Source organism: Tripterygium wilfordii, chromosome 22 (assembly GCF_013401445.1).
Source record: "Tripterygium wilfordii isolate XIE 37 chromosome 22, ASM1340144v1, whole genome shotgun sequence".
Taxonomy (NCBI): Eukaryota; Viridiplantae; Streptophyta; class Magnoliopsida; order Celastrales; family Celastraceae; genus Tripterygium; species Tripterygium wilfordii.
This window is the reverse complement of record NC_052253.1, coordinates 4,515,766-4,541,350: the sequence shown is the minus strand read 5'-3', so window position 1 is coordinate 4,541,350 and position 25,585 is coordinate 4,515,766. Positions and strand designations below refer to the sequence as shown.

At 38.9% G+C, this 25,585-nt stretch overlaps 3 protein-coding genes and 1 pseudogene across 3 annotated transcripts; all 4 read right to left on the bottom strand.

Annotated features, from left to right (window-relative positions):
- Positions 1 to 1,651: 1,651 nt before the first annotated feature.
- Positions 1,652 to 6,328, bottom strand: LOC119991623 (bifunctional TH2 protein, mitochondrial-like). Its single transcript, XM_038837988.1, has 6 exons — positions 5,890 to 6,328; positions 5,691 to 5,799; positions 4,655 to 4,945; positions 4,131 to 4,545; positions 3,767 to 4,033; positions 1,652 to 2,427 (listed from the first exon to the last, which is right to left on the bottom strand). The coding sequence occupies exons 1-6, from the start codon at positions 6,069 to 6,071 to the stop codon at positions 2,015 to 2,017; spliced, it is 1,677 nt and encodes a 558-aa protein (XP_038693916.1). The 5' UTR covers positions 6,072 to 6,328; the 3' UTR covers positions 1,652 to 2,014.
- A 1,163-nt stretch (positions 6,329 to 7,491) lies between these two features.
- LOC119992226 (xyloglucan galactosyltransferase MUR3-like) lies at positions 7,492 to 10,094 on the bottom strand. Its single transcript, XM_038838908.1, has 2 exons — positions 9,936 to 10,094; positions 7,492 to 9,841 (listed from the first exon to the last, which is right to left on the bottom strand). Exon 2 carries the CDS (start codon positions 9,504 to 9,506, stop codon positions 7,755 to 7,757), a length of 1,752 nt encoding a protein of 583 aa, XP_038694836.1. The 5' UTR covers positions 9,507 to 9,841; positions 9,936 to 10,094; the 3' UTR covers positions 7,492 to 7,754.
- Positions 10,095 to 12,677: 2,583 nt separating this feature from the next.
- On the bottom strand, positions 12,678 to 16,489 carry LOC119991410 (annotated as a pseudogene).
- On the bottom strand, positions 16,020 to 25,156 carry LOC119990791 (ABC transporter C family member 5-like). The gene is made up of 12 exons (XM_038836889.1): positions 24,739 to 25,156; positions 22,279 to 24,546; positions 21,823 to 22,143; positions 21,660 to 21,746; positions 20,473 to 21,159; positions 20,137 to 20,301; positions 19,655 to 19,949; positions 19,249 to 19,463; positions 17,915 to 18,220; positions 17,474 to 17,537; positions 17,118 to 17,357; positions 16,020 to 16,654 (listed from the first exon to the last, which is right to left on the bottom strand). The coding sequence occupies exons 2-12, from the start codon at positions 24,394 to 24,396 to the stop codon at positions 16,542 to 16,544; spliced, it is 4,611 nt and encodes a 1,536-aa protein (XP_038692817.1). The 5' UTR covers positions 24,397 to 24,546; positions 24,739 to 25,156; the 3' UTR covers positions 16,020 to 16,541.
- Positions 25,157 to 25,585: the final 429 nt, after the last annotated feature.

Genomic DNA, 25,585 nt, shown 5'->3' with positions numbered 1-25,585 from the left:
TAAAAAGGGAACTCGATTTGTCAAGAATTCGAACTTCTATTTTTAGTTAAGACAAATAAGCTTTGCTTTGTCTGCTGTGAACTGACATCTAGTTATAAATTTTGTTCTTCGTAACTTAAAGAAGAGATTATAACACCATAGGTTACGCCTGCTTAATTCTCACCATGTGAGATGGAAAGGTAACATGGATAGCTATGTTGTGGTTAGCAGCAAGTGAGTTGTAGCTTATGTTGTGCGCAAGAACAGGGAATAGGGTGATTGTGGACACTGGCCTGTGGTTCTGGCTGAAATTAAACCTTATAGGATTCGGATGATAATTTTAGCTGATAAATGAATAACAGTTGGTTTTGGTGGTTTGTGTGGTAGAAAAATATTTGAAGCATCATTCTATTAAAAGACCCTTGATAAAATAATTAACGAGAATGCCTTGATAAAATGGAATGCCCTTGAAATACTTCCTCATTCAAAGACTGGTCCTAAAAAATAAGTAACTTCTATAAGATTGCCAAAATGTGCTTTTGGTACTCTTAGAAAGTTTTCTACGGGGTTTCCAATAGAATTGCTTCATCCATCATTTACTTGACCCATTAAGGATCATGCTGTTACAAAGATTTCTGGCTCTCTAAAGAAATTAGCACCTACTGTTTCTTGACTTACCCCAGCCAAGTGATACGTAAAACGAAGTGTCTGCTACCCCAGCAAGGTGGCAAAGTTTAGTTATGTAATTAAGTTTGGAGAATCGTTTATTTATTCATGAAAGTATATATTGCTTTATTTAAAGCCTTATGTCTGGAATTGTATATATGTGATTTGTATAATGTTTTAACCGAAAGCCATCTGCTGCTTTACCAATCTTATTTTAATGGACTGGAAATGTGGAGAGAGTATTCTACAATGTGAATTGCCTTGAAGGTTTCTTTAGTTTTAGCTCTTCCACGCCAGGATTGTGAACATCGCTGAAGATATATTCATTATGCAGGTGGAAGCATTGCTGGAGTGCCTTAGCTTCTGTGGACTTCTTTGTGGAGGTGGCATTCGAGAAGAATCATGTACCAATATTTCATTTTTGGGGCTGAGATTACACTTGGCCGTATGATAAAATCACTTACTATGATACCACCTACTATTTGTGGAGACTCTTCTACTCCCAGGCTGGAAAATATGACTTACTGTTGATTCTGTTTCCTGAGGGTCATAATTTGCTTCCTTTTATGTATGACTTCCTTCCTGTAGCTAGAAATTGCTTCACGGCCATGAAAATTTTTCCACAAGCGGTTATTTTCGAACTTGAACTCTGATCAAGCTGCGATATTCTCTCGAAATTTGGTCACCTGCTATCCATTTTCTAGCTCATCCGGCTATGTAATACCATAGATGATTGGCTTTGTAATAATTTTTGGCTGTTGCCTAGAGTTGGTATATGATACCATTATTATGTTGCAATGAGGAGCCACTCAGTGCAGCGATGGAAAAGATTCCCATGTACAGAATTTCTCAACTGTCCATGGAACAGCTTTTTTCAAATGTTTTTCAACCCACTTTCATTATCTTGGTTATATGCTTATAGTTTCAATGATTGAAGGGTTTTATCCTCTCTTGTAGTAGGACTCCAGCCCACTGGTATAGCAGGATTCTAAAAAACGACAGCAAATAGTACAAACAGGAGCTTCCCTCATATACAATTGATGAACAGTACTCTGAGAAAACACAAATTGGAAAAAGATAAAAGAAAAATGTCTGCCATAAATTGAAGCAGAAACAAAATTATCACTCTTGGTGAAACCAAACAATGGAATGTGGAAACACAAATACCAACTACCACATACCTGTATATTTGGATGCAGTCCCCATAGGAAAAAAAGGAATTAAGGGCTGATCCATGGCCATCATGTAAAATTAGCCACCGTTTGCATTCTATACATCACACATTTTATGAACTCCCCCTTATGGTTTGTTAAAGGAATCAATAAGATTGGAGAATGAGCAGGACTGCGGGACAGCGAGATAGACGAAGTTATGACCCGAGAATGAATGCATGTATTTCAGACCAAGTGGAGACTGTGTAAAGAACCCCAGACAGCGGTTTCCAATTAGGCGAGCCACTTCCAACTAGTTCTCTCTGCTTCTTCACTAGACCAGGGAATAATGGAACAAAAGAGACACCAAACTGACGTCCAAGACTCATAAGGCTTGGACTCGGACCAATCACAATGCCAATATCTGCCTCAAGAAGGCAAAGTAAATCTCCCACTGAACCTCCAATATAAATTGTCAGGTGCTGCTCAGAATTGCCACGGTCCTTCAAAACGTCTTTGAAGACCTGAAGCTTCTCCAAGGGAGATTCCACCTTCTTGATTATTTCACCTGTGGAAGTGGATTCTTCGAATGCCAGCTCATTTGAATGTACTTTCAAACTAGATAGATCACCTGGTCAATGAAGAGGGAAAAATTACTCCCCACATTAACAGTCGGACTAAAACTAAAAATAAGGCACCTCTAAGAAAAAAGCTGCAAAACAAATTCTATATCTTGTAAATAAAGAAAACAAACAATGGCAAAAAAAAAAATACTAATGGGAGTCAACTCTACTGATGAATCACGCAAACAATTATCTCCCTATTCCATATTAAACTTTAAAAAATTCCTGATTCAACATGAAATCATTACTGATTACATGTTATCAAAGTCCAAATTTAAATTAATTAACTGATTGCGAAAATTTATCAAGGAAAAAGGAGCAGCAAAATGAGATTCACATCGAGAAAGCAGGCTAGGTCCGCTTTTAGAAGTTGCACTTCACAGCATGAAACTAGTGTTCAGCATATGGAAGCACAACTCTTATTGTCAGTAAGAGATGCCAGTGAATATGGATAATGACAGCTGACAATATTAGGAATGAGTATATGAGTATGTGTGTGTAAGATAGAAAGAGAAGTTCAACGAGTATGGGTGTGTGCGAGAGATAGAGAGAGAAGTTAGATGAAAGGAGAGTACGTGCATGTGTGTATCTGTGTGTGTGTGTGTGTGTGAGAGAGAGAGAGATCTAACTTCAGGAATGGAGTAGCTGCCTCAAACAGAAACGAATAATCATAATGAAACCTTGAAGTTGACACAGAAATAGCTTTTGTGAAAAAGCTTCCAAGAGCCTCTTAGTTGAATCAATGCATTTATTACGCCTTTGCACTTGAATTAAGATTTTGTTGATTACTTCAGTAAACTGTATGATTCCATCTCTAATAAGAAAATTTGTATTCATGATTAAAAGCAATGTTATTGAGCTGTCAAAGAATTGGAATCAGAAGTACCTTGGCTATTAGTACAGTGACCCAAGGTCTAAAGGTAGGCAAAGAAATTAACGGGTCATTGATCTATAGTGCATAAAAAATCTAGCATCAAACAATCAAAAGGCCTACTTCTTATCATACCCTGCTTAAGAGTTGGGAATATGTCAACATTAGTTGCAGCATTCTTTTATTTATGTTAAGTTCTTCATCAGATCCTTCTAAAATGACTTGAACTGAAGCATGGCATACAGAGCAGACCTTACAATCAAATTGTTGGAATTTTTAAACCCACACTGAATGCAATTTCACCTTTTTATTCCATTCATTAAGAAGAAACGACAAATACATGTGGAACAAGAAAATATTTTATGTCAGTTTTTCTAATATAATGAATAATGAAGGCAAAAGAACTGGTTTAAACACAAAACAATGAACATATTAAAAGAAGAAGGAGATGCAAATCCATCTCCTTATGAGAATACCTGAAGCAAAAGCCGACCTAATGAGATCACCGCACCAACAGTAAGATAGCACATGGATATCTGTTTTTAGATCTTCATTGTCCACAACTTTTTGGAAGAATCCTTTGCAACCATCGTGAAGACCAAGAAGATGGCCAGCCCGTTTTATATCCTCTAGATTTAAACCCTTCAGCACGCCTGACTGAACCACTCTTGTATTTGCGAGTTTCTCAAAATCTGTGAGTTGTTGGAAGGCTTGATACAGAAGTTCATTACTAAAATTTTCAACTGCAAAGAACAGGAGACGTAGCAAAAAAAGGATTTTATCTCAGGAACTGAAAAGGCATATAAGTCAACAAATGATTTTACGAAGCAATTATCAAACCTTTTCCAAGGAGTAAGATGCTTTCGATGCATTGATCATACTCTTCAGCATACTGGACTGAAAGAAAATCCCATGTCCTCCTCAATTCAGCTGATGGCATCCGAGCCAGTTGTGCTACAGATACATCAGGATCAACCTTTAGTGCAGTTATAAGAGCAAGCTCTGCCAAAATGGCAGAGGAGTCAACTGTGGTGCACGTCAAGTCAAAATCACAAAAAATTGAAAGGCAACATCCGGCATTGCCATGCACCCGAGACAAGGGGACTATCGTTTTCTGGACCAGTGGTTGAGCAGTGAAAAACTCTACTTGAAGTTTCATAGCTTGATGATAGAGCTTTTGGATTACTTCAAGCTCTTCACCTGTCAAAGAGACGCTTAACCTGTCAAGCACGTCTTCAATGTGCGAAACTGATACCTGATTTAGAAATAAAAAGAGGCAGGGAACATTTAATATTATTCAGCCACAATCCGTGAATTTTGAAGGTGAAACCATAAAGAACTAAGCGCTCAAGAATTAAACGAACCTCTAAATTTTGAGAGCAACAATTGTCCACCCACTTTTTGTAGTTTTGGCTTCCATCATCAGGATCAATAAGACACTGTATCTCTTTACTTATAGTGGCATAAAGTCTTATGCAAGGAGCAATAGCAGCAAGCGTATAAGCTGCAATTTTTGTCTTCTCAAAAGGAGTTGCAATACTACCCAGAATCTTTCCTTCTTCAGCTTTCCCCAACGCAGTCGCCAGTAAAAACTCAGTGTATTTAGCTGTTGTTTGGTCACAAGTGCTCTCTTCTGGGACTTTAAAGCCCCATTCCTGTGAAGTAGATTTATTTAGAACGATGCATAACAAAGCAGGATGAGGATACAAGAAGCCAGCCAAATTCTTTGTTAGGTCACTGATGCAAACAGCAAGTAATTTAACAATAGATTAACAAGATACAATGTAAGGACAACATTTTTTTTGTTTAAATCAGATAAAATTTCAATTTGTGGACATAAATGGATGTCCTCCAGTCACTACGCTTTCCACTAAAGTCTGTAAAGTTAAGAAACCAAAATCGTCTGAACATCATAGTAAAACAATCTTGCCGTCATGGAGGATCCGACTTGAGCCAATAATACATGAAGGATTTTTCATGTGGTCAAAATTACCGTCGTTGGTTCTCTGTTCCTAAGTTTCACGCTGCTACACACAAGCTTTCTAAAGTACCACGAGAACAAAAAGAAGACCATTGCATCAACCCTATAACCATTCAAAACCCAGAAAAAAAGAGTTATTTATACTGATCACCATTGCAACTAAATATCTAATAATGTTTCCTTCTTTCACAAGTGATAGAACATTTAAAATCAAAACGAAGTCACATTAAAACCTAACCAAGTTTCATTTCTTCAAATTATTACACTACAAGAAGAAGAAACAAAGACAGTTGAGATTTCACATGTTCCCAAGAACCAAGGCAAATCTTGGACAACCCTTTTAGTTTGCAAGCTTTCAAATTATCAGTTTTAGGAGCAGAAGGATCAGCATAAACTAAAAACAAATGAGTCAAGCTTACAAGAACAAGCGCATCGTGAATTTGGAGTCTATCCTTGACACGTTTCCTCAACATGCGTATGGAACTCTTGTCCTCCTCATCGTCTGCACATTCTTCCGCCAATTTATACCTTCATTAAATCAACCCAAAATTATTCAATATTTTACAAATACCAAAAGATCACCAATACAGTAATCAAATGCATAGATGTTCCACATACGCGTGAGCGAAGGCTTTGAGCAAGTAGGGTTCTTGGGAGATGCAATGGCGGAGGGTACGAGAGTCCAAGTGACCGGAGGCCAAACAGACGAAGAAAGGCGTGTACTTAGCGAACACCAAGTCGTTCCTGGACTTGATCCATAACTGTTTCCCTATCCCTCCTTCGTCCATCACTCCTCCCATCTCTGTACTCTAACCTTCAACACGCGTCGTCTTGGACGAGAGATTTGGACTGAATACCACAAACAAAGAAAGACAAAGAGAGGATTGCTGTTTACAATTCTTTCGATTGAAGTTATGTTGAAATAAGAGACACGGATTCCAATTTGGCGGAAAATGAGAATGTCTGGAAAGAGACAGAAAAGCCGGCGGTCAATGGAAGAAGATGAAGAATGTGCGAGTCGAGTCATGACTGAGTCCTTCTCTGTTACCGCGTCGAGATGGAGAAGCTGGACTTGTCAAAGACAGAGTCCAAGTCGGTGTGAGGTGTAACGTTGTTGGACCAAATGTTTGGGCCAATTACATTCATAAAAGGCCCATTCACTGATGGCCCAATTCAGTTCTCATTGAGTCGAAGCCCAGGTCGTCCATATCTTCTCCCCAAATCCACTTCAAAGCCTAGAATGCTTTGAGGAGGCGAGAAGGGGGAACCTCTTTGAGGGGAACGGCTTCTTCAACCTATCTCAAAATGTCACTCTGCTGCCACTACACTTGAAAGCAGGCAATATTGCTAATTAAGGTGTGGAGTAAATTATTACACTCCGTATATATGTCAGTACTTACAGAATATTGACCGCTCCCAGACAAAAGAGTTTTATCCAGAAGCAGTTCATCTGACAATTCAAGCAGTTCAAAAACATATCAGTTATCCGACGGTTACAATTAAGGAAGAGCAGTTACAATAGGAGCTTACTAGAGGCGGTTAAATTGTCTTAGGAACTGGCATAACTGCATCAACTGACAAACCCCCAAGGCCTATAAATACATATCGTTCCCACATTTGTAAGGGGATATTGGACACTCTACTCTAATAAAATATCAGACTCCATGGACATAGGAAAGTTGCCGAACCACGTAAATTTTGTTTCTTCATTTTCTTAAAGTTTTCTACTTTATACATATTTTATACTTCGGTACAAATCTAGCATCGACATAAGGCTACATAGATTGCAGTCAGTGTCAACTACTTGGTATTTGCCAGCAGACACTATAACAGGATCCTGATTAAGGCAAGGCACATATAGATGGTAAACTACACTTCTTGTTATTGTCACTGTTACTGATAAAAGAAAAGAAATGGCAAAAAACATGAGGGAATCAAACCAAATTCACATGAGTCTAATCACCCTTGTGTACTGGAAGCAGCACAATGACTATCATAACTTGAGTCCCCTTAAATGCCAAGGAATTTTTGTTTTTGGATGTAAAGTGACAAGGATGATTCATCCTTTCTTGTATCTCAAACTCTTCAACTGGTTAAATAGAAAACACAGAAGATGGCACTTTTGTGAGCAAGGATGGTTGACCATGGCTTAGTTCCTCAGTTTTTACACTTGAATGGAAGAAAAAATTTGGTGCATAGAAGAATTAACAGACTCAAAAGTTGAGAAACAGCTATAAATCGCTCTATATTATTTCCCATATCCATTTTTGGACAATAACATTAAGTAGAGGAAATGATGAAATCTCAGCTAATATACACTACAAAGAATCAGTAACAAATAATCCATAATGCATCTGTGTATCGTTTAAAAATGGATCTGGGCCAGTCAAACTTGATGAAGGATCGTACCTTCAATTGATCTTTCAACACAAGCAGTCTTTGATTTGAACTATCTTCGACATCGCTACTGCTATATTTCTTTTTCATTCATGACTTCTCTGCTCATTCTTCCAAGAATTTTTAGCAGCTTCCGCAGATGACTCACCAGAATCACCACTGCCATCTTTTGGTTTTGAGAAGAAAGGATCCCACTCATGGCCTCCCACCTCTCGTTGTCCTTCATCTAGTAAGGCATATTTCCAACTGTTCTCCTCCACAAAATTGTCATATTCTGTTCGGCCTTCAATAATGTTCTTACGCAACCTTGTAACTTTGTCAATGACTGCCTGTACAGCAACATCAAAAGCATCTTTAAGAGTTTCCAATTTTGAGCGAGGATCTGCATATATCAATTGCGGAATGAGACTAATAACCCGCTCCCTCATGATCTTCACCTGCTCTGGAGAAATTTTACGAAGCCTCTCCTCTATGCTTACATTTCTTTTACGGATGTCATCCTCTGGAATAAACACTGAATATATACTGTAATTCTTTGGAAGATGCCACGTGTACTGTGTATATGCTGACCCTGGATGGAAGAAGACAGGTATACAGCCTGCTAACATCGAGTCAAAAGCAGATCTCCGTGTGTACGAATCACCTTGTGGCTGTAGACAGAAAAGGGAGCTTTGAAACATCTGCATTATACTGCTTGGAGAATGACACTTACTCTCCCCAAAATCACATTCTAACAGCTTGCCCACTTTCGAACTTTTACACTGATCAATGATCTTCCCTCGAATAGATTTGGGGTTGCCAGGGCGTGGGGCACCAGCAAAAGAGAACAGCCATGTCCGCTCTAATTTCCTCATCCTGTCCTGCCAGATAAAGACATCAGAATCCCCTGCAGGATGGAAGTAAGTAGGATATGGAATGCCAAAATCATTGGCATTCCAGGGGCTGGACTCAACCACAAGCATCGACATATTCCTCCCAGCAGGCAGAAACAAAAGCTTGTTACCCCAGTCAGTCTCTTCATCTGAAAGTCTCCTAAAATCCCATGTTATCCGCCCCGCCACCAGAAAATGGTCCCTGCCTCCCATAATATGCCACTCAGGCCTCTTCGTGAGCCAATCAACCAAATCAAGTGAAGCTGCATCTCTGGTCGATATATTATGCCCCCAAAGATACCTAGCTATATCAAAACCCGCATAAAATGGCACAAATATAGCCGCAGCAATTGAAGAATCATTAGTCAGGCACTCATACTGCTTCATTCGATTGTTGAATATCACATCTACAGCAAACTGATTGGTGGCATACCACCCTGTATTGGAAAACACCCCTTCCACATTCTCCAGCGGAGGTCCCAACCCAGCATTGGTGGTAAAGTTGCACATGTTAGTCCAAGGACTCAAACTCCTACACTCCTTGAGCATGTCTGCATTAAACCTTGGAGGCAGATCGTGCACATAAATGTACCTTCCTCCACAAGGATCACTCTTATTCTCGCTAGTTCTCAAGGCTCTCATGAAAGGGTATTCCACGGTTTTCTGCTTAACATTCTGGGAAATCTTGGGAGGGTTTTTGTTCAAGGGGGCAAGGATGGATTGAGTGAAAACAGAACCAGTCTGTACTCCAGCAGGAGTAGTGGATTGGCTGTTAAAAAACCTGGGACCAAACTTAACAGATTCGTCAACAGCACTACTTCTTAGAACAACAAAATGGAAGTACAACAACAAAATCCAGAAGAATGCAGACAATGCAGTCAAGAAACAGAGACGCGTATGCTGATTTTTGGAACTCCCCTTCTCCATCATTTCTGAAGGGATGCTGACAGTAGGACGGCGTCTCATCAGATCATTAATTTCAACCAATCAAACAATCATCCCCTAGATAGGAAGGAACGAATACACTAGTGGATTCCCGTTGATTTTATTATGTAACCGATCCCAAACTTTTGAGACAAAGGCAAAGATGATGAACGCAAACCCAGTTCAGTAAATCAAGTGAACAACAGCCAAACACCACCAATACACTTCCGCCCCTAATGATACTGATTTAGCTCAAACGATAATCGAAACAGCTCACACAGTTAAACCAGAATATCGCAACTATATGATTCAATCTACAACGTGAACAGTGCTTCTAATTAGGAGCACGAATCAAGAGGAACCGCTGAATTAGCGATCTGTAACTGATTGTGTTGAGCACAATAGAATTACTCAACAAAACCAGATTTCAATCAACGAAGACCATATATATAGAAAGAGGAGAGGACTTACAGGGAAAGCAAGCTTATAGATTTGATTTGCACAGAGAGAGAGAGAGATCGCGAAGATAAAACGAGTGAGAAATTCGGAGCTGGAAAGGGAGGCAAGGTAACGTGGTTATGTGGGGAAGGGAGAGTAACGAAATCAGGCGCACGTTAGCTGGTGATGCACCGGGGATCTCCGTTGACGGTGATCGTCTCGAGAACATAACCATATGGGCCTTTGTTGGGGCCCATCATGTTGACTCTTGATTGACTGATAGTGATAAATCCGTGTAAAAATAAATTTTACAAAAATTGAACTTTAATTTTAAATTTGATGGTTTATTAATTGATTTTTGTTTATGAATAGCAAGTAATCAAGTATTAAATGGTATATTAGTATGTATTTTTTAATTACTTGTTATTATAATTACAAATTATTGTAGATTGAATCATGTTAGAAATATGATTTCAGTTTGAATCGAACGTTTGTCACATATATGTCTAACTCAATCAATTACTAACCGAATCACCTCTAGTTGATGATGAGATTTTTATTGTTAGACATATAACAATTTAATCATGTTACATAAACCCATTTTCTGATGTACATAATGATAACGTTATACCAATCATATGCCAATAAAAATTCAGCTTTTACCTTTGCGGTTAACCCAAATAAAGCTGACTTCTCTTTGAGAAAAAAAAAACACATATATGTATGTATATATATTGTTTGCAATGTAACTATGTCCCACTCCTCATCATCGACTCATAGTGCTTATAATTGTATTAGATATATACAACCAAAAGTGCAACTAGCATTACTATTTTACTGCTTTCATACGATAATATATTATCAATGGTGTACTATTATTAAAAAAAAAAAAAAAAAAAGTCCAACCTCTCACCTTTCAATATGGTGGAATCTCTCATGCCAAAGGCCCATGGGCCTTGAGATTGGTTCACAATTTTATTGAGTCCAATATATTCTCATGGGTTCTGTTCTACACTCAAAACTAAAATAGAGTAAAATAGCTAAAAGAAAGATTGAACTTGCTTATTTTTGTTAGGGGATTAGGGGTGTTGCTAGCTAGGATGGGCTGTTGATTAATTTTGTTTTTGGGCTGGGCTGGGCTGTTGATGAACTTTGTAGCCTTTGCTGGTCCATTTTAGCCCTCATAAAATTTGATTTATGGCCGACCTCTTGGGGCCCTGGCCCAAGTATCGTATTAGTTGTAAACCAATACTAATAAATAAAACACACTAATCAAACCTTTCTTTTCTCCAAATATGACTAGGTGGACATTATCGACCATAATCTCACATCACTTGTGATGTAATGAGTGTGCGGCTTATATCGGACTCCGTGTTACTCCAAACCAACCAATTTTTAAAGTAATGGCGTGTCTTGTCCCTAAATCTCTCTCACGTCACTTTGAAGTGATATACGTCTCCCGTGTGTATGTTTCTCCTTCCTCTATTTCCCGCTTGCGTATAAAAAAAAAACGAGAATACATCATTGTTATTAAGATAAACCGAGAAGAGTTTGATGACGGATATTATTACGTATAAATTAGATAAACAACAGCATGAGCAATAGAATGAGAAAGACAAATGAAAACAACAACATAACACAAAATGAATAATCTCTCCATGATCGTCTCTTGGACCTCAGCCACCGTTCATCCAATACAACATCCTCAAAAGATAAGCTAACCCCTGGATCTCTCATCTTCACTTCACTACCTACTAAAACAGAATTGCTCACTCCTTGGACATTGTTGTTTATGTAAATGTTGATACAACAATTATCTTGCGGCTCCGCTGCACCAATCCCGCGGCGGATGAACATCGATGCCCCGATGTTACTTCCTTCGATCCCGACGCGATGGAAGGAACCATAACATCTCTCTGCTCCCATGAGAAAGCTTGATGTGCTGGTGTAACTTGTACCTAACGGTAGGAGAAGAGTTTAGCCTTTCATTGTCTATTTTGTGCTTTGCTACATAATTTGCTTCTTTTCTTGCATTAAGAGCGTTGCTCTATACTTTTCTCCAGTTACAAGGAAATGAAAATGTCCTATTGGAATAACTTAGGCTACACTTTAGTTTTAACTTTGCCTATTCACTTCTTTTGGGTTGTCTCCTATGCTTTTAGATTGTATATAGAGGAATTCTTACTTACGAACGCCCGTAACTTTTAAAATTTATGGGCGTTTAAAAACTGTTCATTTCCCAGCCTAACCCGTGTCCCCAACCTAAAACTCAAATCAGCTTAGACCCTAAATCATCGACTTACCAACCATGGAAATCAAGTCCAAATCCCTCTCTCCGCGAGCAGCCATTTGCTCACAGTTTTGAGTTGAATAGCAAACAAGAATATGATAACCAGATCGTAAGTTTCACAGACAACGTTTTCCCCAGTGCATGGATATAAACACTACTAACATATTCATTCAGTGTGCTTCAGAACCCACCACTCTCACCCTTCATAAAAATTGCAGGGGCAAATAAATCAAAACAAAATATTTATGCCAAAAACACAACAGATTTTCAGAAACCAAGAGCTGAAGACAAAATGTAGTGTCATAGAAACTGAAATTTCCGTGACAAGAAACAAATTCTTGGCCTCCAGGGCCAGGCAAAACAAATCATATCTTTTTTAATCAAACAACAAGTTTTTCATCATTGTACAACCTGAAGTCATTGTTGTATCCTTCACATCATTATTGTCTCAACGTAAACAAATCGATCTCCAGAAACCTATTACGTCGAGGTTACAAATTTATCAGTAATATTTAACTTTATGAACAGGTACCGATTAACCTTGTGATACAAAATAGTACACAAGTACCAAGTCAAATGTAGCTATTAGGCCGAAAGAAAAACAATCATGCACTTTAAATACTTTATGTTTTCTTATAAGGCGTGACGTACCAATTACAAGATTTCCATGATGGCAGCAACATTATACCCATAAGAACACTTCGAACTTAAGCCTCAAGGATAAGCATCTGGGTTTACTCTTTCACTCACTGTAGAACCAAACTGTGGGCCACCCTTGCGATATGAGATTAGGTACTCAATAGGATATCCCAGGTTGAAGAGGTCTGGATTGGGGAGAGGGAATGGACACCTTTTAAGTAGTATTTCTCGAGGCATTGCGATTGCCTGAACCATACAAACCCAAAGTTACAGAAATTAAAAGTCTAAAAGGAGAAAAAGAGAGAGGTCTGGCAACAAGTAGCAGAAGTAAACAAAACGCACAATCAGGCATCAGCCACATATTCTGTGACCTGTGTGACAGGTAAGCACTCTGGACAGAAGCTATTTTCTAAGATATTGTACTCCCGTTTTATGCTTGGACATGAATTACCAGTATAAGTAGAAAAAGATAAATACATCTACTACTAGATTTTAGAAAAGAAAGGACAGGTCACTGAAACGATATTACCTGTCCACAATAGGTAAGTTCCTAACCAAATTCTCACATATATGCCCTAACTTCAATTTTAACATTGAAAAAGCATGTTTCCTAGAACCTTAAAAAGAGTATTGGCCATGGAAATAAATACAAATTTCAATATCTAAACAAAAAAGATTTATTATTTACCTTTGCGAAAGGGAAAGGGACTTTCACATAGCTTGACCACTCATGTATCATGTCAAACATAATCTCTGCCTGCAGTGTATATATAATTACATAATATCTCCAAACATCATAACAAATTGAGAGAAAAGAAAGAGAGGTCACCAGCTCATGCACAGTAAAAATATCTGGCCCACCGAGCTCATAAACTTTCCCCATACTGGTACCATCATCCTTCGAGGCTGCCGTAATTGCAGCAGCAATATCCACCACATACACTGGCTGGATTCTACAAAGAAGAAACTCATAAGAAGATGCCAATCAAATGATTGAAAGTCATCCACTTGATAAAGAAACAAAATTCCCCCTGATGCAGCGTAACTGCGTCAAGCCCAAGGGGAGTTAATGGAACCACACAGGCCCACACAAGCATGGGCTCTCAAAGCCCAACCACAAGCCCAGGCCTAACTAAGCACTGGAAAACCAGGTGATCAATGTTAGGTTTGCCCAAGCTTATAAGCTGGACCCTGGAGTCATCCACAACCGATGTGGGATTCTTCCCGCATCATAAAATTTCTTGTCTCATGCTCCCTCCCTGAAAAACTCAAGTCACTAGATGTGAGTTAACTAGTTAAGTCACAGTCTCCAATATGTAGAACGCTCAAATACATCAACTTATGGGTATAGAAAGCATACCGATAAGACTGATAACAACATTAGCCTTTGCCATAGCAGCCTTGATTGTTTCTTCATCTCTTGGGTTGTATTTCATTGGTACTATCTGCATAAGTGACAGGTGAGAAAATGAACACCATACCGAAAAACCAGAGTAGCGAAGTATGTTAAAAAAATCCAAATCCCAAGAATGTATCGTGAAGTGTATCTACCTGACCCAAATCCCCCATCAACTTGAGATGACAAGGGGAATCCTCAGAACCTTGGAAAGGCACTAATACTTGACTACCCATTTTAGCTGCAGCAAAAGGTTCAAATATGAAAAAATAAACGTTTTCAAAAAAATAAAAACTTCCAGTAAATCCTTATGACAAGATTTCATCATGAGAAACATAAATCTTGCTAGCACAATGTAATTGCATGCATGGAACCAAAAACTATAATAAGCATCCCACTGACCAAGTTGTTGCACCACATAACGACCAAGAAAACCAGTAGCACCAAAGACCAAACACTGTAGCAATCATGCCACTGCAAAGCAAAATTTTCCAAATTATGAAGGAACAAAGTCGCGGGCAATGTGAAGTGATACCAAAACCCCAGTACTAGTTCCTTGCTAGAAATTCATCCTATTTACAGCAGTATCTAACCTACGTAAAGAAATGACACCCAATTCCAAGAAACTCGAACTAACCCACATATTTTGGTTCATGAGGAAAAGAGGATGAACAAATAGTTGGAATTTTGTATACCATTTCAGATCTTTTTCTTCTGAGAAGTGTCGTTCAGAAAATAGAACTTCGCTGAATTTCGTATCTTAAGAAAACGAAGAAAACAAAAGTACATGATTGGAAGAATCCTGGGCAGTTTACTTTGCTTTCTTTTGCAAGATTCATCAGCATTCCAAGCAGCCAAAATAAGAGGAGAGAGATATACCTGACAGAACATCGTCCACCAGTTCCCTAGCGAACAAGGTGGCCCACGCCCTTCGTGTCAAGGGTAGAAACATACCGCGGCTGAACCCGCCATCTCCAAAATCGAAATTGATAACCTAACAAAATGCAGAGAAGATGAAGAATCACATTGATCGGAAATTGGTTAAATCGATTTAACTGAAGCGATTGAAGTTGCCGGCTTCAGTGATTGGTGCCTTAGACGCCTCGAAACTGCCTGCATCTTCAGCAAATACGAGCACCGAGAGAGCGAACAGCGAAGAGGAGTCGACTGAACTTTGGGCCAATGAACAGTTTGGAGTCTTTGGATTTGGTCCAATCGTAAGACTGACTGAAGATGTAAAGTGGGCCGAGGCTTGTTCAATCAAATTAGGCCCAAGTTGAAGTAAGCCCAGACTGAAATGAACATGGATTGACTTAATGAGCTTTTGATTATCTAAACCCGAGTAATTCTTCCATAGAGACCAATGAGAGACAATAACTCAATCGAACACCTTACAACTTTCATCGTGCTATGCTCTCCAAAGAGCAAGAAAAGGTGTCAATTGAAGATCAAGAGAAAGCATAACAGGAAGAACTTGTTCCCCTTTTCACCCCTCTTTGGTTTAAAATTGGGTCATTTAGTTGAAATTTTGTTTAGGTAAACGGGAATGGGGCTTGAACTTGGATCCCACCCAATTCGAGTATATAGAACACGAAAGAACTTGTTCCCCTTTTCACCCCTCTTCGGTTTTAAAAATGGGTCATTTAGTTGAATTTTTTTTTAGGTAAACGGAAATGGAGCTCAAACTTAGGTACCATCCAATTCGAGTATATACCTTAATCACCTCGGCAGAGGGATTGTTGGCAATTACAGACATGTTGCACTATCAACTATCAAGAACTTGATCACAGCTAACAGGAAAAAAAAAAAAAACTGAATTAACTGACAAGCCAAGAGCAGCAGTGAACCAAAATTGCTGGCATAAGTTTAAAGCTGTATTCTCAAAACTCTAGGAAGTGGAATTCACAATGACTACTAGTCGCTCTACAAATTTCCTAACTAAATCAGAACAGCCTCTTAAAATCTAAACCCAGCTATTTTATTTCACACCATTGAACAAGTATAAACCGGCCGCCTAATTTTTCCTCTTACCGTCTCACCTTATTTTCTGTTACAGAGCATGCCAACCATGCACAAATTACCTTAAACTTCTTAAGGGGATGAATTGAATTGACCGGTAATTGCCCTGAAATATAAATTAGTTCCCTCCGCTGGGAATTTCTTTCAACCGACACGCACCTTCCTCCCTTACCCCTTCCATTTGCCGAATGCAACAGCAGCCAGAGAAGCAGCATCAGCCACTTCACTTTTCAACATTCCCATCTGCTCTTCCCGTGCCTCGGACTTCAAGGTTTTGGGGCATACCAGTCCCTTTTCAAAAGTCTGGGATGCCACTTGACCTTGATGAATACTCCGTCACCAACTTCAGAAAGAGGGATGATTTATCCTCTAACAGTCGCGCTGGAGTATCAAATTCTGCAACCCGGCCTGGGATAGAGGAAAAGGAGAAGAGAGGACTCAGTAACTATGCCAAGGACAATTAAAACGAAAGCACCTTATGAGGATATGGAATGTACCAAAATCAGACTAGTCGTGAACAGTCATGAAGAGAAAACAATTTACGACATGCTACTACTAAAATAACTTACACCTGTTGGCTGTAGAACTTATTATTTTCTATTTTTATAATTTATACTACTTTTCGACAAAAATAGGCAGGATTCAGGAAAACAAAAAGACAAACCAAAGCCATACCGACCCAAAATCATGGACTACCAACCACGATACCACACAATTGGAAACCCTTCTCAAAAGGAGAAAGCTCGCAATAGAAAAACAGGTATTTCTGAAACTCAAGATGCAACTTGAGCTTTAGCTTCAGTCATATTTTTTAACTATCTGCTGACAATTGTTCTTCATAAGTAAAATAATGGAAAAAAACTGTACGTACCATCACTGAGAACCAAAACCAGATCGCTGTCAATGACAGTAGGGATACGATGGGCAATGGTGCACACTGTGCAGTTCTTAAATTCTGTTCGAATTATCTTCTGAATGAGATTATCTGTGGCTGTATCAACTGATGCTGTTGCCTCATCAAGCACAAGTATTCTAGCCTGTTTAAGCAAAGCACGGCCAAGGGCAACAAGCTGTCGTTGCCCCACACTCCAATTATCTCCATTTTCTAGCACTGCAAACGACACATGGAAAATACAACTGACCTATCATCCTTACCCAACAGAATTTTATAAATTTTTTCTTCTTCCGGGTCGGCAGAACGGAATATTATCTTGATTTTCTACATACCTGGTGTATCAAGCTTTTGCTCTTTCTCACGGACGCTATCACCAAGTTGAGACTTGTCCAGCGCCTACACCAAATCAAATCCAGTAGTTATGTTGAAGACACTGCATTGCCAGGGGCATTTAACCCAGAAAAGTTTCAGGGATAGTTTTAGTTCTATAAGATTTTCATTCCATCTTAAGGAAACCACCCTAATAAACTAGAAAACGTTTATCTTGGCATTGGTTTTTGCAAATTTAAGAAGGGCAGCCATATGTCAGATTTAACTCAAAACACATTACGAAGAACAGTTCTCAAGCGTTTTCATATATTATCATTACTTTGGGTCACGAGTGGGGATCAATATTCTACACGGTAAAGCACATTTTAATATTTTCTTGATATATTCCACAAAAATTAAGGTTAATTACCAAAAAGAAGTCGTTAACAGAGTATGAAACAAACCTGCCATATTTCCTGATCTGAATGCTCTTCAAGGGGATCAAGATTGGCCCTAATGGTCCCCTCAAATAAGGTAGGATCCTGAGGTATGATACCCAGACGGCTACGAAGGTCATGCATGCCAATTGCCGAAATATCTATGTTGTCTATGATGATCCTCCCACTAGATGGTTCAATTAATCGGAATAATGCCTGGATCAATGTAGATTTACCACTTCCAGTCCGCCCAACAATTCCAATCTTCATTCCACCAGGAAATGAACAAGAAACACCATGAAGAACCAGAGGTAGATTTTCACCATAACGAGCCTTCATTAAAGCAGGGAAGAAATGAGCATAACAATTTCCAAAACAACAGCTACTAAAGATTTATTAGAGGAGACCAATGAGGTGCCACCCAAGTTAAATGGAACCATATATGCATTAGCCAGCATGTTGCAAGAGGAAAGAGATCTATTGTGAAACAATTGCTGTGATCAGGAAACACTAGGATAAACCTTCCATCCTAACAAAAAATAAAAAGAAAAAAACATTGAGACAGCAAATTCTTTTATCAATTGCCAGCTGCTTCGACAGGACTTGTTCCATTTTCCATGATCAAAATATAGCTTAAAGAAAAAATGAGAACAAATCTAATCAAAGGGCGTCTTCTAAAAAGCTAGATATCTGTATTTGTTTGATATGGGATTCCTGCATACAAATCTCCCTCGTCAATTTAATAGCAGATGCAATAATAACTTTTTAAAACTATAATTTGTATTTGTATATACGAACTCCCAATAATGTTAATTAATTTCGTTTATGAAAATTCAAACGATAACTAGAGAAAAAGTTGACCAAACAGCAATTATAGGCTCTGCAAACTGATAATGTAGAAGAGTTTTCAAGACGATATACTTCCAAGGCAAGGACAAAACTACTCTAAGGTTTTATAAGAAAAATCAAACTCATAGTACAAAGTTAATCTCCATCACCTACCCACCAAACTCTGTCAAGCTAAAGAAGTAGAAAAATGAATAGAAGTGTAGGGTTGGGAGAAGAAGGTGGAAAAATCAAATGGTTAAAGTAATTCAAACGAAATAGAAATATATAGAACTAATTAAGGTCATGAAATGTATAAAAAAAATTGGAAACTAGATTGTATCTTCTTTAAGGCATACGATATGAGATTCCGTCTTCTAATGCATAATTGCATATGATATGAGGTTTTACCAAAGAAAAACAAGAGCATCTCCAAGCCCCTGGAGAAATTAAGCACAAGGGTTTTTCCACCTTTTTTTTTTCATAAAACCAATGTCTCAACAAAAGAGACCCAGAGTCAAAACAAAACCACATACCTTCAAATCAATAATATCAATTGTTCCATTCCCTGGCCATGAGGATGGAGGGCGAGAATCATCAATAGTTGGTGGAGCTTCACTGGGAATTTGGCTGTACTGGTAAATCCTTTCTATGGAAATAATCTTATTTTCAAGCTTACAAAAGCTTAGTATCCACCGTGATAGACGAGCGTTTAAATTAAGTCCATACGTTACAGCAAGGCCCGCCATGCCTGCCCAGAGCAAGCAAATCGTTACAAACAACAACAAAAAATAACAAATAGAAAATGATATTTAATTATCCTCACAGAATCACATCTTAACTGTCATCCATGAAGCATCATGTAAAAATCAAACTTCAAAAACTTATCAGCGCGAGAATACACTCCTTGTAAAAGCACGCAGAAATATTGAGTATACTTACTTGGATCAATACTTCCATGTGGAAAGCTAACAAGTAGAATCATGCAGAAAGCAAATACAAAGGTCGAAAGCAATTCCATGCGCAGGCAGAGCCATTCAATAGCTGCAAGACTGCAGAAGAAAGGACGAGCAAAACAATCAAGAAGATAAAGATTCCGCTTCATGAACCTTTTTTCTTGGCCAAAACCTCTTATTGTGGCTGCTCCAGCAATGGACTCACCAAAGAGATTAATAACTGGAGATTTCTGGATGCTAACAATGCGAACCAATTCCCTTGATGAAGCCATATAGTATTTCTGCATTGAAACACTTACATTTAGGTAATATGCCCTTCGACACTATTTAGCCAAAAAGGTGCAAAACCAAAAGGACAGTGATGCTGATGCTGAAATTTAAATTTCATTCTAAATATAGTTTTTAGTCATCTTTGTGAAAAGCAACAGAGCTTGAAATCTGAGACTCGGGGATTAAAAAAATAATCACCTGCATCCACAAGCAAGCCACAGTCATTGGAAGAACAAGAAGTAAAACTTGCCATGTCACTTCCGTCATTACACCAACAATTCCAACAAGTTGTATAGTTGTTGAAGCAAAGCCACCAAGTCTAAAAGGAATATCAAGATCCACCACACTTTGATCAATAGACACCTGTAAGGCGCCACAAATGATCCAAAACATCATATTAAATAATCCAAAATCGTATAATGCAAAGGGGAAGAGGATTAGAGAGAGAGAGAGAGAGAGAGAATAAATATCGGTCAAGTATATGGAAATAATATTTCGACAACATAAAATATTAGGGTAAAATGAAAAACTCACACGATTCAAGATCCGTCCAGCAGGCGTAGAGTCGAAGAAAGACATTGGTGCTCGAAACACGCTTCTAAGCATATTCAGAAACAATTTCTGTGCAGCTGCTAGACCAAATGTGGCCACCAGTAAAGCTCTCACAAATATAAACCACGAGCTTCCAAAGGCGAGGGCCATATAAACAACAAGAAGGACCATAGGACTCACTTTAGGTTGGTCTCCTGCTGTCTGGGGATTAGCCCAAGCCATCCACCAACTACTTGCTATCTGAAGAAACTGAAATAGTGCTTGTGCAACGATTATAAGGGGAATCAACAACCCTTTATATGCTGCAGCCATGTATGACAAATAAACCTTCATGCTGACTCTTCCTCTCACTCTTTCCTCTTCCTGAACGAGTTGTTTTTTCTTTGAACGCTTTGCTTTCTTTTTCTCCTTAATTGCTTTCTGATCTGAAACTGATGCACTCTCTCGCACTTCCTTAGCCAAGCTGTCAATATTATTTCCAGCTACATCACATTTTATAACAGACCCATTTAGAGATGTACTTTCATCTGACCCTTCAGGTGAGTGATTTGGAATATCCATAGCTTCAATTGCTTCATGGTGAGCTGCAACCAAAGTTTCAAAATCAGTTCCGGCTTGAAGTAGTTCATCATACTTCCCAGCCTGTATGATGCGGCCTTCTTTAAGCACCTGCGTAGACAGAAGATGGGTGTCAGAAGAATTTTTTTAATCAACTTTCCAGCATCAGATGCATGCATAATAGTCCTACACGCTTAACTAACTGCACTTCAGATTTATCAAATTGATCAAAAAGACGTACAATATAAGTATTGTTCCACAAATAGTCAAGTCGACACAAAAAAACATGTGCTACATTATCGCTGCGCAATAGTTATGTTCAGATATTATATGTTCAACCAAACTATAAAGTTTAAACAAGGTGCAGCTCTGCAGCATTCTGCAGTAGAAGTTCTTCTTTTAAAAAAACTAAAGAAAAGATGGTGAAAGTAAAAAAGATCCTCGCACAGTTGGGGACAAAAAGCAATACAATACAGTCATATATTCCATAAACTACGCAAACAGAAACCCCAATACAACTGCACGACATAAGTGGGCAAATACCAATATTACTGCATTCATCAAATAAGAAAATCATTTTAGTAAAAATAATCAATAGCAAGAACTCGTACCAGTATAAGATTGGCCACAGGCAGAAATTCAACTTGATGCGTCACAAAAATTACAGTCTTACTCACTAGTGCTGTCAATATGTATTCCTGCAATTCCATGTTTAATGTTTAGTTAAATTCCATTCACTTGAAAGAAAATTGGTCAAACACTGTGAAACTGCACCTTGAACAACTCTGAGCCTGTGTGTGCATCAACAGCACTGAATGGATCATCCAGCAAATAAATGTCTGCATCTTGATAAAGTGCCCTTGCAAGTTGCACCCGTTGCTTCTGGCCACCACTCAAATTTATACCCCTATCACCAATAATGGTCTGATCGCCATGTGCAAAAAGTTCCAAATCCTTTTTCAGGGAACATGCATGGATAACATTTTTGTACTTTGCTTTATCCATTGGACTGCCAAAAAGAATATTTTCTTCAATATTTCCTGACTGTATCCATGCTGATTGGGAAACATAAGCAGCAGTGCCACACACCCTAACCTAAGAAGACATCCAACACGAAACATTTAGTAATTTATAACGCTTATCAGAGCGCATAAAAGGGGGGAAAATATAAGGAAGTAAATGAAAGTAAAAAAGAGAGAACGAGCTTAAGAATTTTTAAGAGTGGCTTACTTCACCACAAATTTTAGGGATCTCTCCAAGGATGCAAGACAGAAAACTTGATTTTCCAGAGCCAACCATGCCACAAACAGCTACACGCATTCCCTGCTCCACTCTCATTCGTATTCCTGACAATGTGGGCCTCAGGGAAGAAAGGTCCCAGCAAAACTCACCATCTTTGATTTCTACGGCTAAGCTTGTCATACCTCGTGGCAGAACAATAGTTGCATCTTCTTGTAATTCGTCCTCCAGCAGGAATCCAGAAATTCGATCGAGAGAAACTTTTGTCTGAGCCATCATTGATACCAGGTCAGGGAAATTCCTGAGCGGTTCTTGGAGAATCCTAAAAGTGGCCAACGCAGAAAGAACACTTCCTGCTGTGAGCTGACCACCCAATAATATAGAAGTGGCAAAAGTGGCAGCTGAAACAAATATGGGGGAGCTCCAGAAAATAAATGTAATAAACGCTTGTGAATAGAGGGCTTTCTTAAGCCACTTGAACTCCACATCACGCATCTCCTCCAACTTCAGTCTGTATCTATCTTCCCAAGCTTGCAACTTGAGAATTCTCATGTTCCTCAAGCATTCAGATGTTTTCCTCATCCTTTCATCCTTCGCAGCCATCAGTTTGTCTTGATAATCTTCTTGTATTTTTGCCACAGGGACAGTGACAAAAATGGAGATAATAGTGGCGATCAATGTAGCAACAGAAGCAATTCCAACATTCTTATATAAAATAGCAAGGGCAAGAATAATTTGAAGAGGCAGCACCCAAATGTCATGGAGATACCAAGAATAGTCCCCTACTCTCTGGACATCTACTGCCATGTAGTTAACAATCTCTCCACTGGTGTGGCTCTGCCTGGCCTGGCTTGAGAGCCTAAGTCCCTTCCTGTAGACCATTGCTGTAAGTGCAGACCTCACATGCATACCCAAAATGTCAACCCCTAGATACCATTGCCTGGTTGATAAGGTCTCCACGAGCTTAGCTGAGAAGAATATTCCAGCGAGAATGTATCCCTCGTGAGGGAAGGTCTCCTTCCCTCCAAGATAATCAACAAAGTAGCTGATCATGTATGGTCCCACATATGAAACAATAGTATTCAACCCGGCAAAAATGGCATTACAGGCTGCTTCTTTCCAGAATGATTTAAGAATTGCCCAAGCTAAAGAAGGCTGCGTTGGAGGATTCTCAGCTTTCAATCTATCCCAATTTGACTTCAAAATCTTATAATTGGTCTTTGATCGATCTTTCGGAGCAAGAAGGGGAATATCCTTGAGCTCAAGAGGTCTCTTTGCACCTATTGAGAGCAATGGATTCAACCATGAAAGTGTTGCCAAGCTAAAGAGCCCAGCATCACTATAGGGAGTGACCCTAAGACACCCTGTCTCTTCTTCAAGGAGCAATGGCTCTTGAAGGTCAGAGTTCCTACAAACTTGTATGCCAGTGGCACCCCTAACTGCAATGAAACAGAGGAAAGCCAGAGCTGGGGTTGCAGCGAAATTGGCCACAGCATGAGAACACCAATGTTTTGAGCCTTCTATGACAAATCCTCTCCCATCAACATACAAAGTACACAAACAAATCACAAATGACACAAACCACCATACCCTTAACAAGAATGGGAATTTCTCAGACAACTTAAACTTACAGTGAACAGCAGAAAAGCCCAACACAAACCAAGCTAAACCCTGTGCAGCAGGTAAGCAGATAACCAACCAATGCACAACTTTCTCATTAACACCCTCTCTAATCAAACCAACTCCATCAAATCCTAACACCAACAATTGCACAAACAACACGTAGAAACAACAAACGACTGACAATTTGAAATCTGATCCAATTTTAACTTCACGAACTTCACCATCAAGACTAATGCTGCGGCGAACAGGGCTCAAGTTCACAACAGGATCGTCCTTGAGGGTTCTAATTCGACCAACGCACACAAATAATTGTCTTGCAGAGATGACAAAGAGAAAAACAAGAATAAGCGTCAAATTGATGCAAATTGACGACAATTCCAATACAGACAGGCCCTGAATTGCTTTGAAGATGGATTGTGCGGGTTGAATGTTGGTTGCGCTCGTTGATGCAGCTGATATTTTATTGAGCAAAAGATAAATACCCATTATCAGAAACGATGAGCTGGTAAAGGAGGCAATACGATTGACAGAGTCGGAATGAAGTTAACCGAGTAGAGAGATCAATCTTTGCAAAGAAGGGCATTTCACCATCCAGGTGGTGTGCGACGACAACGAAGGCCTACCTGGAGATAGAACCTGCAGACACATTGCACATGAAAACAAACAGATTTTTATCAATTCACGTAACTCGATGAAGCGAGAAAGAGAAAGAAAATCGTCTCTTTGTCTCTCTCTGTTATCTACACACGACAGAAGGAGACAAAGAGTGAACGCAAAAAAATTGAAATCAAAAACGGAAAACCCATACGAGAATAAAACAACACGGACCTGAGCCTCTTCCTCGAAAATCGTTCGGGGAAACCTGCAGAGATTTCCGAGACAAACCCTTTGATTAATAGGGACCAGCCGAATAGCAAGCTCTCTCTTTTATTGAATCAACAACAAACCCACAAGCGGAGAGCACCAGCTAAACAAGCATTACAGAGAATGCCAATCAAAATCAAAACCACCCAGAGAAAGAGAGAGGAAGACAGATCAACTAACACCCTCTCTTCTCTTTCGATCAATAATTATAATTTTATTTTTTTTACAATCTGATTTAAAAAAAGAAGCTATCTTTGTGTTGTGCAACACTTTCACTCACTCAACACCAAAACAAAACCTTCTCTAAATATCACTACTGTATACACAGAGGTATTGAAGATCACCTAAGGGAGAATAATAGAGTCCATTTTTTACACAGATAATATTATAATAAAAAGGATAATATCATATGGTGATCATTAGAATATCATTCACGTGTATGAGGCTATTAGTTTTTGCTAATTAGACCTTAATATAGGATCCCCAAATGTGCTCACATAAGCAAATGTTTCCTGTTGGAGAAAATTTTAATGATATAAACTCAAAAGCTCATCAGTTCGGTTCTTATTTGGAATAATGTTTTTATGATCACGTTTTGAATTTTGATCTAATTTATTCCATTTTTATAAAGAATTTTTATGTACACATCCGATATGATGGTTCGAGTTTAGGTCAAATGATGGTGGTGTTGGTGATGGTGGTAGAATTCAAACCAAATATGATGACTTTAATGTTTAAATTCGTTGTTTGTCATTGTTAGTCCTCATCTCATACACGTTTCCCCACCCCTCCTCTTGTGGGACAAAGTATG

What these genes read in the sequence shown, in the direction of transcription:
- LOC119991623 (XM_038837988.1), bottom strand. Translation starts at nt 6,071, where the DNA reads ATGGGAGGAGTGATGGACGAAGGAGGGATAGGGAAACAGTTATGGATC. An exon ending in CATCTTACTCCTTGGAAAAG is followed by an intron (nt 4,034 to 4,130) that starts GTTTGATAATTG and finishes TGTTCTTTGCAG; the next exon opens with TTGAAAATTTTAGTAATGAA. An exon ending in TAGGTCGGCTTTTGCTTCAG is followed by an intron (nt 2,428 to 3,766) that starts GTATTCTCATAA and finishes TTCATTGACCAG; the next exon opens with GTGATCTATCTAGTTTGAAA.
- LOC119992226 (XM_038838908.1), bottom strand. Translation starts at nt 9,506, where the DNA reads ATGAGACGCCGTCCTACTGTCAGCATCCCTTCAGAAATGATGGAGAAG.
- LOC119990791 (XM_038836889.1), bottom strand. Translation starts at nt 24,396, where the DNA reads ATGGGTATTTATCTTTTGCTCAATAAAATATCAGCTGCATCAACGAGC. An exon ending in CAGGCTCAGAGTTGTTCAAG is followed by an intron (nt 21,747 to 21,822) that starts GTGCAGTTTCAC and finishes ATGGAATTGCAG; the next exon opens with GAATACATATTGACAGCACT. An exon ending in GCAAAAGCTTGATACACCAG is followed by an intron (nt 17,358 to 17,473) that starts GTATGTAGAAAA and finishes TGTCGTTTGCAG; the next exon opens with TGCTAGAAAATGGAGATAAT.